The 19,625-nt window shown below is 40.2% G+C and overlaps 4 protein-coding genes across 4 annotated transcripts; all 4 read left to right on the top strand.

Annotated features, from left to right (window-relative positions):
* The first annotated feature begins 58 nt into the window (after positions 1-58).
* Positions 59-5,874, top strand: si:dkey-6n6.1 (uncharacterized protein LOC100170811 homolog). The gene is made up of 10 exons (XM_062459531.1): positions 59-328; positions 528-644; positions 763-953; positions 1,126-1,678; positions 1,858-1,973; positions 2,768-2,903; positions 3,115-3,272; positions 3,395-3,534; positions 4,370-4,696; positions 5,424-5,874. Exons 1-10 carry the CDS (start codon positions 187-189, stop codon positions 5,599-5,601), a joined length of 2,058 nt encoding a protein of 685 aa, XP_062315515.1. The 5' UTR covers positions 59-186; the 3' UTR covers positions 5,602-5,874.
* A 1,124-nt stretch (positions 5,875-6,998) lies between these two features.
* Positions 6,999-10,127, top strand: bgna (biglycan a). Its single transcript, XM_062459619.1, has 8 exons — positions 6,999-7,016; positions 7,249-7,525; positions 7,990-8,102; positions 8,231-8,444; positions 8,602-8,712; positions 8,868-8,961; positions 9,080-9,218; positions 9,421-10,127. Exons 1-8 carry the CDS (start codon positions 7,014-7,016, stop codon positions 9,616-9,618), a joined length of 1,149 nt encoding a protein of 382 aa, XP_062315603.1. The 5' UTR covers positions 6,999-7,013; the 3' UTR covers positions 9,619-10,127.
* Positions 10,128-10,268: 141 nt separating this feature from the next.
* On the top strand, positions 10,269-13,936 carry si:ch211-229n2.7 (uncharacterized protein LOC100002243 homolog). Its single transcript, XM_062459652.1, has 4 exons — positions 10,269-10,374; positions 10,845-10,965; positions 12,969-13,267; positions 13,579-13,936. Exons 1-4 carry the CDS (start codon positions 10,357-10,359, stop codon positions 13,675-13,677), a joined length of 537 nt encoding a protein of 178 aa, XP_062315636.1. The 5' UTR covers positions 10,269-10,356; the 3' UTR covers positions 13,678-13,936.
* Positions 13,937-14,366: 430 nt separating this feature from the next.
* Positions 14,367-19,570, top strand: dedd (death effector domain containing). Its single transcript, XM_062459604.1, has 5 exons — positions 14,367-14,584; positions 15,268-15,949; positions 16,183-16,287; positions 16,384-16,521; positions 16,737-19,570. Exons 2-5 carry the CDS (start codon positions 15,370-15,372, stop codon positions 17,138-17,140), a joined length of 1,227 nt encoding a protein of 408 aa, XP_062315588.1. The 5' UTR covers positions 14,367-14,584; positions 15,268-15,369; the 3' UTR covers positions 17,141-19,570.
* Positions 19,571-19,625: the final 55 nt, after the last annotated feature.

The following is a 19,625-nucleotide window of genomic DNA, read 5'->3' on the forward strand; positions in this document are numbered from 1 at the left end:
AACTCCCCTGCTTCCTCTCTCAAATCCTTTTAGGTCCTATCACCTTTGAGTTTTTTGTGTGGTCAGAAAGTCTTTCTGGAGGGACAGTGGGTATATAAAGGTATTTCGGAATTCCAGATTCCTCATAGTCATTGGAAAGGCTTTCTCTCTCCTCTGGCTGCCCTGGGGATTCAGGGTGAACTGACCATGGCTAGACTAGAGCTATTCTATCTCTGTATATGTGCAGCTGCACTCACTGATGGGAGAGCCATCAGCAGGAGAGAAGAGAAGCGTTCACGCTTCAAACTTAAGATAGCTGCTGATGCACCTGATGACTCTCTTCTCCCCGGTAAGTTTTACAAACATCTTGTTTAGAGCTTGGTCATCACTAATATTTACAAAAATGATTGAATTTAGATTAAGTAAAAGGCTGGAAAAAAAGTTGACTTGGCTATTCACTTCTGAGCAATCATAGTGCATGTTTGTACTTACTTAAAATAAACTGTGTTTGCTGAAAAACATTGGTGTGTGGATGTGTGTGTCTGCAGGTCAGTGCCGGGTGAGTGGGATAGCTTTGTTTGATGGGGCTATGTGGTCACCCGAACCTTGTTCCGTGTGCCAGTGCCAGAAAGGAACTGTCAGCTGTCACCCAGTTCCCTGTCCTGGTAGGCTAACAGCTGCCAAAACAACTACACTATAGATATCACTAGTTAGATGGACTACTCTTTCCATCATCAACTATGTGATGGTTTCTTCTACTGAAAAGCGTTCTTTCTCCCTCAGGATTAAATAGCCATGTGGGGCTATCTGGTGCTCACAAAAGCAGAAAACCCTCACATGGTGCAGTTGAGAAAGAGAAAATCACAGATAAGAGGAAGAGTCTCCAAAGGAGAGGGGGAAGTGCCAATCTGGCTGCTATACCAAGAGCACAGGAAATTAAACAGAGGAAAGAGACTTTATCTCCACCAAAAACTGTGAGTACATATGTCGGACAATAGAAATTCTTAATTTGAATTGGCAGCCTAACCCTGTCACTTGAAGTAAGGATTGGCGTTGAGGAAGTACTTTCAAATCCGAAGTCTGAAGATTTGGAAGTTGCAAATGACAGTTCAATAAAGTAAGTTTGAAAGCAAATTTGTTTTCCAGGTTGAATCTGCCATTGTTTTGAAACCTATGACCACAAAGAAGAACAAGCAAGATGAGCCAGTGAAGCCAAAGATAAGGACAGCCATTGTGTCTGTAACCAGACGACCAGATCCTGTGCCAGACCTAAAGATGACCAAAGACAGCCTTCCTTACCGGCTTTCAGATGAGGATGATGATGATGATGATGATGACAATGATGACCCTGATGATGATGATTATGACGATGATGACTACATTGGGAGAACAGCAGGACAATCTACATTGAGAGACACTGCAAGGCCTGCTGTGAGAGCCACTATACGTCCCCTTTTGGCATCCACAACAGGCAGAGGGCTTACCACAGCAGGTGGTCAAGCAGTGCTGACCACCACCCGGAGACCAGTGCCCAGAGCACCAGGCCGGCCGGTAGTTACGTTCCCTCAGAGACCCAGCTTCATGGAATCTTTGCCTGCAGGATGTCTGCTGTCCGAGTCGTTGATCGCCTGTGGCAGCACTGGCATGTCCCACATACCCATTCTCCATGATGCAGGGGTTAAGGCCCTCTACCTAGCAGGTAATTAGATGGAGAGGTGATACTGTATGTATCATAATTTGAGTCTATCAGACATGGGTGCTTGGACTGTTAAGCAAAGTTACAGCATAGACACTGACAAAAGCAGTATACATTTTGTCTCATTTATCTGACAACAGAAGGTTTTGTAAACTGTTTAACCTCTGCTTTTTCTTGTCCAGACAACAAAATAAGTAAGATTCCTCAGAGAGCTCTGGCTGGTCTGCCCAACCTTGAGTGGCTGGATCTAAGTAAGAACAAGCTGGATGACTCCTCCTTCGGCCCAGGCCTCTTCCAGGTCAGTGATGGCTTGGCTGTTGATCCAGTTACACCACTACTACACCGCCAGACCCACACTTACGCCTACACATAGCAACCTTGTGTTAATGTAGACATTCTCATGCTGCACCTGGGAATGGTTGGACATACTGGGCTGCCATGCAATATAACACTGTGGTCTTGCGAAATGTTTCAAAAATATGCCCTTCACAACCCAACAAGCATGTCACACATGTATGTGTGTGTGGTATAATACAGTTCAAATGTTCACACACAACAGTCATAAACTACAATATAGATCTTGTAGTTCCATGCTCAGGCATCAGCTGTCTCCTACAGGCCAACTCTGGCTCCCTTCGGACAAATCTCACTTACCTGTTGCAGAGAATATGAGAATATTGTCAGTCAACAGACAACCCACAACTAAAAAAAACTATCATGTTGGCATTTGTATATTATCACTGGGGTGTCAGAGTAGCTATTGCCAGTGGCAAGCAGTGATTCTAATTGAACACCTTGCTCATGTTACATTGTGCATGATGTTTACTGAAAATGGTTCTCAAGGGAAAAACGTTTTACATTTTAATGAAAATAGAACCTTAGCAAAAAAACAATATGCCAGAATGTTTTTTTAAATTTTGGTTTGCACCATTCGTTTTAAGGAGGAAAAATGTTTACGGAGGAAGATTGTTGATTGTGAAAGTCCATGTTAACTTTGTAATGTTTGTGAAAGAACACTGGAAAGATTAATGTAATCATGTCACAAATAGGACTGTTGTTCAAGGTGGGTGGAATGTTTGCTTGTTGTTTTAGAATCTGACCAAACTGAGAAGGCTGATTTTGGATGGCAACAACCTGACCAACATTCCTATGTTTCTCCCGTCATCTCTGCTGGAGTTAAAGATGAATGACAACAAACTCAGTGGCCTCACACCTAGCAGCTTTAAAGGTATGTGGTGTGCTTCATTTAATTGAATCTTTTTATAATTGTGATTATTAATAGAATTTTTTTACAAAATTGCAATTTTCTGTCATTGCAATGTACACTGAGTTGCACATAAATCTACTGTTCTGTTATTTCGCCTGTCTGCCTACCTGCCTTACAGAATAATTTGTTGTTGACATTGTAGTGTTGTCCAGTAAAGTATTTTACACTTAAGGTTTGTCCAAACTACTGACTCTGGAGCTTGAAGACAACCGTTTCCATGACGGGAATGTGTCCCCTTTGACCTTTCGACCCTTGAGGAAACTTATCTATCTTCGACTGGAGGACAATAAGTTTCGTGCCATCCCCTCTGGCCTTCCAGTGTCACTTCAGGTCAGTACTGAGTGGGACCTAGACCTATTCCAGTGTCTTGACCACATGACCTGAGGGCTGAGCTTTTAAACTGTTTTTTTAGATGCACCAATTAAAGGCTGTAATGTGGCTTGTGTTCCTAGGAGCTTCATCTGTCTGATAATAGAATAGAGGAAGTGCATGCAGGCATTCTCAACAAGACAGTCCATCTCAGGCTGTTGGACCTTAGCCATAACCGTATCAGAGAGGACCGTATATCCCCAAGAGCATGGATTCACCTGCTGTAAGTGCTCATAAAGACTGACTCCTTGTTCTGAGACAAAGCACCCCACATACACTCAAAAAACTTCTTTGTTTGAATTTGTAATCCTTGACTGCCACCTTGAGGGCAATGTAGTGAATGTGGACATTCCCTTTTTTTTATGAATCTATGAATATTAGTTAGAAATGTTGTGACATTGATTGTTTAACATTGAATATCACTCCTTTTAATGTTGTTTACACTAAATACATTTAGTTTAACACTATATGTTCATGTGATCCTCCTGGCAGATCTCCTGGTAGAATAGAGAGGGAAATAAAATGTCTGCAGCACTCGGTGTAATTGCATCTTAGAAGAAAGGGGAGAAAAGAAAAACAAGCTGGAGAGAGTGAAAAGAAATGGAGGTTTAAGGCCTGCTGATGTGGCTGAACACAGAATGGACAAAGTCCAGCTTTATGAGAGGTTCCAGAGGGAGGCGACCTCAAAGGGAGGAGCTGTTGGCCGTCTGACTTGATCCGCAGGATCCTAGTGGCAAGGAAATGAGCTTTTAAACTTGTGCTTTTATGATATATATGTGGATATCATATAATGACTCTAAATATTTAATTTTATGTTTTGACCCAAGAGTAAAGGAAGAGCTCTATAATCCTAGAATCAGAGCACCAAAGTTTAATGATTCCGAATGAAGCTTTTCAATATTATTTAAAGACTAATGTCACAAAGTCAGAATCATAGTGTTTCACTCTCCAAGTCAAAATGCTCAGATAAGACTCAGAATTTGGCCTCAGAAATATTCATTTTGGTCCACTGTAAGAGCTACAATTAATTTGTATCCTTTCTGTACTGTGCATGTCAGGAATCTGGAATCGTTGGACCTTTCCCACAACAAGCTAGTGCACGTTCCCTCCTTTTTACCTGTGGCACTGCGTCAGCTGACCCTGCACCATAACCAGATTGAGCGAATTCCTGGGTACGTGTTTGGTCACATGCGACCAGGTCTGGATCTGCTCCACCTATCCAACAACAGGCTGCGTGATGATGGGATCGATGATGTGTCCTTCCTGGGGCTGCACGCCTCTCTGTCAGAGCTACTGCTGGACCACAACCACCTACACTCAATCCCCCGTGGCCTGCTCAAGCTGAAGAACCTGCAGCTTCTCCGCCTCAATCACAACCTGATCAGGTAGTCAATGAAATCTTGACATGCCCATCTGGGCAATTTCTTTATGTTTGTGCCCAGAGCAACTGTCTCTCACTATGCTGTCCCAGGGGTTACGCTGCGAAGAACCTGGGGTGGGGGGCAGGTCGGGGTATAAAGATCTAGATGATGATTGTAATGTTCAATAACGGCCTTTCTGTGAATCTGTGATTCACATAAAAAGCAACACAACTGCCTCTGGCTTCCCCCAAGAGCCACTTACCCTCTGGACACTCTGTAGAAAAAGAGATGGCCACCTACAGTAACTAACCATTGTGGCACATCCACATCTGAAATTGGTACCTTGAATTTCACTATGTAATTTCTGTGTCTTTCTCAGTAGTTATCGCTTTGAAAGTCAACCAGAAGTCCTTTATCATGTCAGAGCACCAGTATCTGTCTGTTGTGACTGTGTCTACATATCTGTACGGTAGAACTTCAGAGAAGTAAACCGGTCTGTCTGCTTGTTTCTCTGTCTGTCTGTCTGTCTGTCTGTCTGTCTGTCTGTCTGTCTCTGTCTGTCTGTCTGTCTGTCTGTCTGTCTCTCTGTCTCTCTCTCTCTGTCTCTGTCTCTGTCTCTGTCTCTCTCTCTCTCTCTCTCTCTCTCTCTCTCTCTCTCTCTCTCTCTCTCTCTCTCTCTGTCTGAATGTATGTATGTATGTTGCATATCTGTCTATCTAACGGTATGTCCCTTGTCTTTTTCCACCCTCAGCTACATTCCACTCAATGCCTTGTGTGACACGCACGCCAGTGAAGACTCACCCTTGGTCTCCGTTCACCTGGAGTACAATTTGATTGACAGGCGCCTCATCCCACCTACAGCGTTCTCTTGTATCAAGACCTACCATAGCATTATTCTACGGCCTCAGAGTCATGAGGACCATGAGTAGTATCATTGTCTGCCCCTTCTAACCCTTCTCCACCGGCCTGCCTTGTACATTGACTCAGTAGTGTCACATACCTTTTACTACATTTTGTTTGATTGCTCTAACATGTCTTTTTGTATGTATTTGTTTAACTGGTTCAGTCTGTTAGACCTTGTGATGTTCTTCCTATTTCCTCCTACAGGGAGATAGAGATGCAATGACCGTACAGTATTTGTCTTTTTAAAGCATTTGTATAAAGAAATACAAACTAAATTAAACAACACTTTGCAATTCTTACTCTGTGAATAGCTACAGTTCTGGTTAATTCCTTAGAATGTGATGATTAAGAACAAATCTGTCTCTCTCTTTTTCTCTTTCTCTCTGACTCTTTCACTCTCTCTGTGTTTCTCTCTCCTACATCGCACATGCGCATATCACCCACATCACCCACAAAAGAAACAAAAAGGGGACTGGACAAACTGTTGGTCATGATTTAAAATAGATGTATCCTCTGAGTAACTACGTTGGTGGGTCATAGCAGGTATTGTGCAGAGCTTCAACTAAGCTGGCAGACAGGCTCAAACAATCAGTATCCTCCCATGGAATGCAGTATAAAACGTAAATGAAGGTTGCTTGCTTAGATTTTTGAAGAACAGATTTTCTGTTCTTGTTGATCTTATTAACTTTTAAACCAAATTTGAGTTGTTGTTTTTTTTACTTCTGAAACGGTAGGTGTATTTCCACTATGATAATTTTTTCTTTATAGTAGACCTAAGATTACACACAAATTAATATATTAATGTTTTGAAGCAATGTACACTTTAGTCTAAAACCGTAATAGGTAACATATTTAGTTTGTGTTTTTTTGTTTGGAATATGGTAAAAAAAATAAGACATAAAAGTTATCTCATACGTTTGTTTTAAAGAAATGTGAACCTGTATTGACTACTGACAGATTTGGGAAGGAGTGACCGTATTACAGTAGATCTATAAAAAACTTTGCGGGACTGGAGAGTTATGTGGCTCTCTATGTGCCTTACTGTGGTAAAGGGTGTGGGAGTTTGTGTCCTGAGAGAAAAAGAAAGAGTGGAAACAAACCATTCCCAACACGTGGCACTGAATTGGTAACTTCCAATTGTAGCAAAAATTCAGGTGGATATTTTCCACCTAAATCATCACATTTAAAAGTGATAATGTTCAGTTAAACAGGGCTGCTAGCAAACAGAGTAGACTTACATGTTATCCATTCAAAAATAAAATGACTTGTGCACTTTTATTGCACATGTCTAATATGTAAGACTAAAGAAGATTTGCATTGGGGACAGCTTCAACTCTTAGCAAATTCGTGAGAACAGATGTCATGGTTTCAGACTCAGTGACCACATTATATCCACACTCCATGATTTATTTGCCTTCCAACTGTAACCACAAAATTGATGGTGAGTAATATGGTTTTTTTAAAGTGAGAATGACTTTGACATGAAGATAGATCATGTCTACTCTGGAGTCTGTATCAAAATAGATTTATATATGCCAGATCTGCGTGTATCATTTAAATGTTAAAAGACAGTTTCTACTTACAGTGACTTTAAAGTGAATATCTAAAGATCAACATCTCACTGTGAAACTGGCTTTTTCTTTGTCTTACTCTTGTTTTTATTCCCATAACAGGGACACCTCAAGACTAGAGACCAAGCCATGCTTCCTTTCACAGTTCTACTTCTCCTGCTGTATGTCACCCCATTACCCATTTCATCTGTGGCCTTACCATACAAACAACAAGGCTTCTTGGATTTGGGGAAGAATTTTAATGTAGAGGGTTTAATGATGATGATGATGAATGATGAAGTGGAGGGTTCAGCTTTTGAGGAAGTACACCCATTAGAACACCCAACTTGCCCATTTGGATGTCAGTGTAACCTGAAGGTTGTGCAGTGCTCTGACTTAGGTAAGTAAATGAGTAGCTTTACTACAGTATCCGTGAAGTAAACCTTTTGATCATCTACGCTTGTCTTGTAAGATGTAATGAAGTTCTACCTTACACATTGCTCTCCTCGCTTGTATTTCCCTCTGGCTCCAATGCTATGTGGAGTTTAGGTCATCTGCCTCCATAATTATATGGCAAAGGCTCACACACAACAACAATGTGCAAAACATATGCATTCAAAACAAAACATGAAGCATTGGAACCACACTTCAAAATTATAGCCTGATGATAAACAAAAGGACAGTAACATCATGCCCTTTAGATTGAATTTGAAACCGTCTGAAAGGACAGGAGTCATAGTGGGTGGTCTGCTACTAACTACTCAAACTGCATTATTTGTCTGACTTCTTAGTGTGGACCAATTGAATAAGCAAGCTAGTTGTGTGGTATTTGGGTGGTTCACCTAATGTATGCTGAATTTGCAGGTTTAGCCTACGTCCCACATGACATCCCTCCTGATACCAGACTTCTAGACCTACAGGGCAACCAGATAACAGAAATCAGAGAAACTGACTTCAAGGGACTGAGTAACCTTTATGTAAGTACCAAACTTTGTATTCTTCTTTTAAAATGGCAAGTAACCATTTGTGTCCCTTTCATTTTCCTGTAACAGAAATGTGTGGTTGGTTGTTGTACTAAATGGCCTCATGCCATACCTCTATCTAGGCTCTGGTGTTGGTAAATAACCAGATCTCCAGGGTCCATCCACGGGCCTTCATGCCTCTTAGACGGATGCAGAAACTCTACTTCTCCCACAACTTGCTGACGGCTGTGCCCAAGAATCTCCCTCCCTCCCTGGTGGAACTTCGTATTCACGATAATAACATAAAGAAGGTGCCTGCTGGGACCTTCTCAGGCCTGGGCAGTATGAACTGCATAGGTATGACATTCATGCTTTCTCTTTTTTTATGAAGATGCACAGGCATGATCAATCAATCACAAATGACATTAAGGGTTTGTCAAAAGCCTCTAATAAAAAGCTTTCATGTATTTTACAGCACTATCACTATGTTGGCCTTCTGTAAATCTTTTCACAGAGATGGGCCGGAATCCTCTCAAGAACAGTGGGTTGGAGCCAGGAGCATTTGATGGACTCAAACTGAATTTTCTTCGCATTTCAGAGGCTAAACTAACAGGCATCCCCAAAGGTTAAAAAAATACTTAAGACATTATGTTGGCATTTTAGATTTTATGTTTACAGTATGCACATGCAACAGAATGTTTGATGTATTTCCTAATAGTCAGCCTCAAGCACATCCACTGGCAGGTCATACGTTTAACTCATTTAACCCTCTCCTCTCAGGTCTCCCTGACAGTCTGCATGAGTTGCATTTGGACAACAATCAAATTCAAGCTATTGAGCTTGCTGACCTGAGGGAATGTGAGCATTTGTATAGGTGAGATCTGACTCATGCTTGCTGTTGTAGTTGCTGCCCTACAAACAACTTGATGGGCTTGTTAAGTTAATTTAACATATCTAAACTAGTTTCCCTTTTTTGTGTCTGTGTGTGGTAGGTTGGGCCTTGGGTACAATGAAATTCGCCATATTGAGCATGGCAGTCTATTTTACGCACAAAACCTCAGAGAGTTGCATTTGAACAACAACCATCTCCCCAGCATCCCTGCGGGTCTGCCTGAAATGAAATATCTGCAGGTGTAGTATGAAAGGGGGTTGTGAGGTCCCATCATATGCATTACATTTGTGTCTCAATTTGGCTGATAAGTGATGGTACCATGCTATAGACTTCAAGACTAGACTGACATTTCAGAGGCTTTATACATTATGTTCCATTTAAGGAATTGCCTCAGATCCAATGCATACTATTATTAAACTTGTCTGTTGTTTTTCAAAACAGGTGGTCTATCTTCACTCGAACAACATCAGCCAGGTTGAGGCGAATGACTTTTGTCCTGAGGGCTCCAGTATGAAGAGGACTTTCTATAATGGCATCAGTCTCTTTGACAATCCTATTAAGTACTGGGAAGTGGACCCCTCTACCTTCCGTTGTGTCAACGATCGAATGGCCATACAGTTTGGCAACCATAAGAAATAGTGTACAAGATTGTGGTGGAACTCAAGCAACTCAAGGGGAGATTTGTATCAGAGATCTGAGTCCTATAGTTAATTATTATGGAGTGTTGAAGGAGAACCTAGGCTTCAGTAGCCAGACAAGTACAGATGATGGCATCAAAAGTCTGGGGAAGCAAGACTAGGGAGGATCTGAATTTATGGTTAGGGTTGAAGGTTTATATATACTTGTTTTGCATGCATGAAGAGTATCATGGACATGATTATATAAATCATTTGAATATCATTAAGGGTTTAGATTTTTTTTTTTTTTATGCAACTTTTTTTAATTAAGGTGTTGTAATAAGCCAGTGGTTAGTGATTAGCGATTGTCTGTTGTTTTTATTTTATCTTTTTTTATTTCGTTTTCTCATAATTCTTCCATTTGAGTAAAAACTGAATTAAAACTATTTCAGATTCTTTTTCAAAATTCTTGAAAAGGTTCATCCTAATGAATTGCAAAAGACTCACTATTTCTATTAAATCTGAACATTCTGGTTTTGTTGTTTTGTTTACATATATATATATTGTCTTTGACATTTTGGAAATTTCATTTTGTTTATCATTTGATCTAGCTGTAGATGATAAAGATCTGATTAAACACTTTCATGCCACCATCTGACAGTGCTTCAAAAAAATTATAAGTAGAGCAACACACCCTATTGTAGAGTCTTCAGATAAGGAAGCACGTTGTTTTAGCTTTGACAGATCATAGCAGCTTACAATGGACTTTCAACAACAGGTGAGCATTAGAACCTAGGAAACTCATTCTTTATTTTTCTGGTGTTTTATTTCACATTAAGAATTTACATATTTGCCAACATATAGCCTATTACTGGTGTGCTATAGGTTAAACTAAAGAGCTCAGGTCATTCACACACCTCCGTATGGTTCAAATAAGATTACAATAATATTAGCTTCAGTAGATCATATCCGAGTAGTTTCCAAATATACAGGGACCACTTTGCATAGTTTTAATTATGGTATGGTAATTTAGACAAAAAGTCTAAAATATTTATTGCTTCAACTTTAAATTGCTTCAACTTTACGACTTTTTGTTGTTGTAAAATGTCGTTAACATTTTTGTTTAAACAAGCCAGCACCTTGCTCATTTCGCTTAGCTAGATCTTGTGAAACCTGCTTTCAAACTGGAATGGTGGATTTATCCAGGGTGGAGAATGGAATGCACTGCTTGTTGTTCTGTGTACACAGGTTGATGGAATTGTATCCACCGCTCAATTCGGAGACTTGATAGAATTTAAATACCCCATAGGATACTCACATTGGGGTGTATATGATGGAGATGGATATGTGATCCACTTTTCAGTAGCAGGTGAGTGATATGTTTTTGATAGAAAGGAACCTAAAAGTGAGGCACTATACATGTCTGTCTCACTATCACATATTCTAACTAAATATAGTAGCTAATGTGCTGTGACCTGTGTGTTAGTGGTTGTGGGACAAAGCTGTATTACAAAAATAAATCAATTTCATTGCACAAGCTAGTCTTTATCAATTGTCAAAACATTGTCCACACAATAAACTAAATACATGAAAGTTTTATGAGATGAAATGTTTGTGAATTCAATGTAGGCTACTTTGTTGTTAAACCAGCCTCTAAAATACATTACATATACAGTTAGGTCCATAAATATTTGGACATTGACACATTTTTCATCATTTTGGCTCTGTATACCACCACAATGGATTTGAAATGAAACAATCAAGATGTGCTTTAAGTGCAGACTTTCAGCTTTAATTTCAGGGTATTTACATCCAAATCAGGTGAACGGTGTAGGAATTACAACACATTTGATATGTGGCCCCCCCCTTTTTAAGGGACCAAAAGTAATTGGACAATTGGCTGCTCAGCTGTTCCATGGCCAGGTGTATGTTATTCCCTCATGGGAGTTCGTTATTTTATTGACAAGGAGCAGATAAAAGGTCTAGAGTTCATTTCAAGTATGGTATTTGTGTTTGGAATCTGTTGCTGTCAACTCTCAATATGAAGTCCAAAGAGCTGTCACCATCAGTGAAGCAAGCCATCGTTAGGCTGTAAAATCAAAACAAACCTATCAGAGAGATAGCAAAAAAATTAGGTGTGGCCGAATCAACTGTTTGGTACATTCTTAAAAAGAAAGAACGCACTGGTGAGCTCAGCAACACCAAAAGACCCGGAAGACCACGGAAAACAACTGTGGTGGATGACAGAAGAATTCTTTCCCTGGTGAAGAAAAACCCCTTCACAACAGTTGGCCAGATCAAGAACACTCTCCAGGAGGTTGGCGTATCTGTGTCAAAGTCAACAATTAAGAGAAGACTTCACCAGAGTAAATACAGAGGGTTCACCACAAGATGTAAACCATTGGTGAGTCTCAAAAACAGGAAGACCAGATTAGAGTTTGCCAAAAAACATCTAAAAGAGCCTGTACAGTTCTGGAACAACATCCTATGGACAGATGAGACCAAGATCAACTTGTACCAGAATGATGGGAAGAGAAGAGTATGGAGAAGGGAAGGAACTGCTCATGATCCAAAGCATACCACCTCATCAGTGAAGCATGGTGGAGGTAGTGTTATGGCGTGGGCATGTATGGCTGCCAATGGAACTGGTTCCCTTGTATTTATCGATGATGTGACTGTTGACAAAAGCAGTAGGATGAATTCTGAAGTGTTTCTGGCAATATTATCTGCTCAGATTCAGCCAAATGCTTCAGAACTCATAGGACGGCGCTTCACAGTACAGATGGACAATGACCCGAAGCATAATGCGAAAGCAACCAAAGAGTTTTTTAAGGCAAAGAAGTGGAATGTTCTGCAATGGCCAAGTCAATCACCTGACCTAAATCCAATTGAGCATGCATTTCACTTGCTAAAGACAAGACTGAAGGGAAAATGCCCCAAGAACAAGCAGGAACTGAAGACAGTTGCAGTAGAGGCCTGGCAGAGCATCACCAGGGACGAAACCCAGCGTCTGGTGATGTCTATGGGTTCCAGACTTCAGGCTGTCATTGACTGCAAAGGATTTGCAGTCAATGTCACTTTTAAGTATTAAAAGTGACAATTAGATTTATGATTATGTTAGTTTGTCCAATTATTTTTGGTCCCTTAAAAAGGGGGGGGCCACATATAAAATGTGTTGTAATTCTTACACCGTTTACCTGATTTGGATGTAAATACCCTGAAATTAAAGCTGAAAGTCTGCACTTAAAGCACATCTTGATTGTTTCATTTCAAATCCATTGTGGTGGTATACAGAGCCAAAATGATGAAAATTGTGTCAATGTCCAAATATTTATGGACCTAACTGTATACTTTTCTCCCATGATTATATAGATGAGAGCCAGTTGATGAGTAACATCCGCAATTACCTGCAAACAGCCTTCCCAGTGTGTGGCGACCTACTTCTAGGGGAGACCCAAATCCGAAGGCAGCCCCTTGCTGAGGTTAATGTTCCTAAAGGAGCCCGTATCATTATCAGTAACAGCCGCCATGTCGACAACTCATCAACTGAAAAAGAAATGAGGAGCCGGCGTGATGCTCTGCTCAACAAGGTGTTACCCTACCGACTATTCACCCTGAACTGTGAACATTTTGCCTCATTTGTACGATATGGACAGGCTGTGTGCAACCAGGTCAGTTCAACCCAGTTACTGATATAGTTTCAGAAAGCTGTGTCTGTGGCTTGATTATCTCGAGAACAGGGCACTGTGTGAGTTTATAATTCAGCAGGTGTATTGGTCATGACCCAAGGATGTACAGTGTAAAGTTGTTTGGCTAAGCAGTTCCCGAGAAATAAATATGCATATGTTTGTTGCCTGTTGAGCGACGGACGTGAGAGTTTGCAGAGAATGCCGATGGACACTGCACAAATATAGTACATTCTGGATTAGGAGATCACTTTGTTTCCCAAATTGACTGTGCTTCATTCTGTTGATCCATTTAGATTCCTGCAAGAGCCAAGAACAAGGAGTGTGAGGAAGCAACAGAAGTGTTCCAAGATATTGAGTCATCGTACAATATTTCAAGGGCATTATGGTATTAAAAATTAACATTAAAATACTTTCAAAACTGTAGCATAAATGATTGAGGTATAGGCCAACTAAATAACATTTTATACTGTGGAAGTTAATAGGGTTTCAATGGTTCCAAAATATTGAATATGTATGTAATATAGGAACAATATGTGGACAAGTCAAGTAAAACAAATGGGAAACTGTTAAAGCAAGCACTCTTTTAAGCCACATAAGCCTACTGTATTTATGGTGTTCAATATTTCCATATAAACATTTATATTGGCTTAATTTTTTTAATGTGTTTCTTACGACGCATGTGTTATCTAGGCTATTATAACTATAGGCTGCTGTAAGCCTAAAACCACACAAATAATGTCACTGTGTAAAAAAAAACTACATGAGGAATTAAGCCCCTTTGACTTTGAGTACATTGCTTCAGAGATAGGCAACTATTCAAGAGATTAATAATCGTGGCTACCAAACCAAAACTTTTTTCTCACTGGAAACGTCAACATGTTTATCTATAATTATGCACTGATGAAAATCCTACGCAGATAATTTTGCACGTGTATGCCACTAAGAACATTAATTAGTGATCAGTGATACTTATTTCGATAGTTTACAATAGATGAATAGGCGGAGATACCGTGTGACTAGAGGCTAGATAACGCAACTGCATTCTGACGACGACAAGATTTGTCAAATTTCATCGTAACCCGGATGTTCATTCAAAACTGGACCGGATGTTCTTTCATTTTAGTTGAGATCACGAAAATGGGCATGTTAATTGTTAGCGTCCGTTCAGACAGCACAAGTATTCCAAAATTGTGTCTTTTCTATCTTTAAGAATTTGTGACAGGTTATGTAAACAGAAGGTCTCTTCAACCAAGAAAAAAAATAGTCAAGCTGACAATTACACCCCCTTGGCAAGTTAAGGTAAACATCGTTTGGCTACAACTGCTGGGTTGCTAGTTAGCCAGCTATCTAGTAGCTAGCTACTACCACAACAAGAAATCTATTTTCTGTTTAGCTAGCGGTACGTTAGCACGCATAGGGGCCAGACCAAACCGTTGTCGTGCAATCAGCTAGCTAGATAATGGTGATTTGTTATGAGTCAAATATATCCATTCTAGCTAGGACTATTACTGGTGAAACTAAGGAATGTTAAAATAGCTAACTAATCATGTTATAGTTCGCCTAGCATGCTAATTATATGGCTAGTGCTAGTAGCTTAAATCAAACCTAGCTGTCATTCTTTTCGTAGCTTCAGTGTCGTTTGCATATCTCCTCCTAGCTACAGATGTCCATGACCTGATATAAAGCTATTTCTGTACAAACCGACATCTGCTCAAATGTTGTATCGTGGTAGGTTGTCCAAAATGTCATGTGAGCAGTCTGCCCTATGTTCAGTAAATCTGTCTTCTACTTAGCAAGCTTATTAGCCAATAAGCTATTGCACCATTTTCAGGTACCTAGTTTTTATAGCTTTGTTTTTAAGTGATGCCTGATATTGCTGAGGGTGAGCCATCTGCTAGTTTCGCTGTCAACTCAATAGGAAGTCTCAACTATTACCTCTATTTGTGGACGTCGGTGTTTATTCATTATTTTCTGTTTCTTAGGAAAGTTGTGGAAGTTCCTACCTCAATACCACACTAGTGATCAGTGATTTTCACACCCTCATCGCCCTCACCGTGTGATTTGTCGACCCCTGACACAAAGTGATGACATCACAGCAGCACCCCCTCCCCAATGCAAACGTCAACCCTCCCTTGCTTGTCCCTCAGAACTCTTCAGCTCAGCAGGCTAGACCTCACATTCACCCCAACCAGTTGGACTCAACCCACAGCAGTTCTGTGACTGCTCACTCTCTTCACCACAGAGGTCTAATGGGTGGTGTTGGGTCGTCATCTGTTGGAACCTCCAGTGGAGTGACAGTGAATCGGAATGCCTCATCTTCTAACCCAAACTCTGCCTCATCCCGAAGGCCCTCATCTGGTCGATTTGAGCCCTGGCCTGAGGAGGCTGTGGACAATGCCTATGGTCTATACTCACTTCACCGTATGTTTGATATAGTTGGAGCCCAGCTCACTCATCGTGACGTTAGAGTTCTGTCCTTCCTCTTTGTGGACGTTATTGACGAATACGAGCGAGGAGGAATCCGGAGTGGGCGAGACTTCCTATTGGCCCTAGAGCGGCAGGGTCGTTGTGATGAGACCAACTTCAGACATGTGCTGCAACTGCTGCGTATCATTACACGTCATGACCTGCTGCCCTATGTCACACTCAGAAAGAGACAGACTGGTGAGTGAGGGTTGCGCACACATGAATACTTATTTTTTAAATCAATGTATTTCTTCATATGATCAACCTCACATATACAGTGATTTACCAGATCAGACCAAACTAAAATCTAAGTTTGATAATAAAAATCCATAGGAAATTGCTCCTGAATTGTAGCTAGAAATACACCTAGCAAAAACTCCTAGAGCTTGTTTGCATGGTGCAATACAATTCTTTTATATTGTGTTTCTTAGTGTGCCCAGACCCAGTGGATAAGTACCTTGAAGAGACATCAGTACGTTATGTGTCTCCAAGGGGAGGAGCTGAGAGCAGAGAATCTGTACCACATAGAAGAGCAGGTGGGTGTGCAAATCTGCATAATACTAAGTTTATTTTGATCCTATTTGACAATCAACATTTAACATGCCTGGAATATTTGTTTTGTTCCTCATTAGGCCCCCAGCCAGTGATTTGCTGTTCTCCCTCAGGGCCGCAGGTGGGCCCTTCTCGTACAAAGCCAGCTCCCCCAGGACCTAGTCGCAAAAGGAAGAGAACCCACACCACGGGAGACTGTAGGGAGAAGCAAACTTGTGGTAAGGCCAGGATAATCCATTTAATTTAAAAGTCTTACATTTTCTGGCTGTTAATAAGACAATGATTTATTTGACTTAAAAGAATGCTGTTTTCTGGCAGGTGGGGTATACAGTGAGTGACCCTTATGTTTTACATTGTGATATGAGACAGAAAGCATCTACTCATATCTCATACCTTTTTTACTCACCATGATTCTCCACTCTGGCTCTCTCAGATATCCGCCTACGAGTGCGTGCTGAGTATTGCCAGCATGAATCAGCGCTCCAGGGCAACGTTTTCTCCAACAAACAGGAGGCAGTGGAGAGGCAATTTGAGCGCTTCAACCAGGCCAACACCATCCTAAAGTCCAGAGACCTGGGCTCCATTATCTGTGACATCAAGTTTTCTGAGCTGACCTACCTAGACGCCTTTTGGAGAGACTACATAAACGGCTCTCTGCTGGAGGCTCTGAAAGGTGTCTTCATAACAGACTCTCTCAAACAAGCGGTGGGACACGAGGCCATCAAACTGCTGGTTAATGTGGACGAGGAAGACTATCAGGCTGGTCGTCGTAAACTTCTGCGTAACTTAGTCACAGGGGGCAGCGGGGCAGGAGAGAGCAAAGAAACTGTGCCCTAACTTGTCAGTAACAGTAAAGAGACCCTTCTTGTTCTGAAAAGAGAACTGCAACTTAATGGTGTGTGAAGTGTTGGATATCTCTTCAATGGAAGTGAAGAGAGCAAGGAATAGTTTCAAGTGAACATTTGGTTAATTGAGAAGTAAGAGTGGGCCCTACCAGACGTTGTCTACAGAGAAAATGGATAATAAAGTCATCAACACTCGTGTCAATCAATTATGGACCACATCACAGAACAGACAGGCGATAACAGTGTTTCTTTTTTTTTCTCAGAAGGAACAATAATAATATTGTAACTTGTTATTTGAACTCAGAATAGGATTAACATTGTCTTTTGATATCACCCAGGTCTTTGACCCAGTCATTCTCAAACTGACACCTCGAGGTTGAACTATTGCTCCACATTTCTAACAATTGAATAGTTCTTGTTTTAATCCCCCTAAACAAACAATTACTTTTGAATTTAGACACCATTTGAAATGAACAAATATTGAGTGTTTTTTTATTCTTTTCAACTAGGCTTTGACTGTTGAGACAAACCTTGTTAGAGTGGAGACAAAAGTGTGCATGTATGATTTGAAAATGTTTTATTATAATCCTGAGCTGACATTTCCAGCCATCATCACCATAATAATGCCGTTTTGCTTTGCATCTGCACCAATTACTTTTTTAAATGTACTTTCAAGTCACTTATTCTTCAATATCCCCAATACTTGTCCAGACGTTTAGTTTATCATCTGACTCTGCCCTCATATGGAGTGAATCTGTGTTACCCACTGTATCTAATGCCAAAACTGACCCTCTTCCATTCTTCCAATGTAGACACACACTCACTTTGGGTACCTGTAACATCAGCTTTCTGAAGTAAAAAAATATCTGAAGTCAACACAATTTCTGGATAAAAAGGACAGTATCACAAATGTAGGTGTGTTCTGTTATTTTACCTGGCATGTTGTTGCCCTTGCTAGTGTGCAAGACCAGAGTCAATTGGACCAAGGTTTGAGTAATGAAGTATCAACAATATTTGTTCTGTTTTTTACTATTCATTTTGATGTGCTGCATAGAAATGAATCATAACTTGAAAAAATAAATCAGATCTTAAACCACAGGTAGCAACAGTATTCCAGTGGTATATGTGACAGTGTTACCCGAGTTAAAGAGCCACCAGTACTTGCAAAATGAAATACGCATCAATGCTATTTTGACTGTGTGTGTACTTTATTCATATAACGGGGTGTGTTTCTGTAAGTGAGATGGTTGGATAAGCAATATTTTTCAGTCGGATTCATAGCTTCTTGTAGTCCAGTGTGGAAAGAGGATTATGTGGATGTGATCACTGAATGTCAGGGAAAATTATTAGCATTGCAAGATAACATACTCTTGGCTCCTACATTGCAGTTGTCCATGTCTATTTAACAAGGTATATTTTTCTGTTTGTCTACTACCCACCAACAATAGATTTCTCCCACATATGGTTTATCAATGGGCAGAATACATCAGATGATTGTCAAGTCAAATTAATTTTAAGTTTTGTGGTTTAATGAATTGAATTTAATGTACACATTTTGACCCCTATTTGACACTCATTCTGTATCATTCTAGGCCAGTCACACCTGAAGCAGAGGTATACGATCCAGCAATTAACTACATTATTTTGACAGAATTCCCCAAAAATCAGTTCAACTCAGTAGTCCAACTACCATTGATCAGAAAAACAGTTTTGGAAAATGTCAAGAGGTGGATATTTTTTATGTACTGTCTCTAATTTTAGTATAGGTTTTTACACAGTGAAACTTCTTTCTCAATAGGGGCGTCACCATAGACAACAATTGAGCCACATGCATACGCAAATGTCGCAAAAAGGCCAAGGAACAGATTTAAAGTCCACTGTTACTATGGTTTTAAGACCATTCTTTATTTCCCAATGGAATAGAATGCAAAGTTGCAACTGGTATCTATTATATAGGTTATGTTTTAAGCATCTGTCAGTAGATTGCATGTAAGTACTGATAACCCCCAGAAACATAAAAAAGAAAGGCAACTTCTGTAACCTGTAGATAACTAAATAGGCTGTCAACAATTCTGTAACTTTTAAATGCCATTATCTAGTAAACTATTGTAACTGTTGATGGATACCTTTTGTCAATTAAATACAGCAGATGGGAAGGAGCAATCAAAATGTCAACTGTTCTCCTGTAGCAAGCAGTTAGACCCACCCATAAGAAGTTTCATAAAAGCAAGAAATGCAGCAGCACATTGTTTGCCCATACTCTCACCTTATGTTTTTTTTAAATAATTTTATTTGTGTTGACCAAGAAAGAGGTTGTGGTATTACGTGAATATGTACATGGTTATAGTTGATTGGCACATCTAATGTTTGTACAAATCAAAATTAATTTGTTCAAAATCAATAAAAATGTTCTATAATCAGTTTTGAAACAATACTGTCTTGATTTCACATTAAGGTATATATTGACCAAACATGCC

This window comes from Osmerus eperlanus, chromosome 4 (genome assembly GCF_963692335.1).
Source record: "Osmerus eperlanus chromosome 4, fOsmEpe2.1, whole genome shotgun sequence".
Lineage (NCBI taxonomy): Eukaryota > Metazoa > Chordata > Actinopteri > Osmeriformes > Osmeridae > Osmerus > Osmerus eperlanus.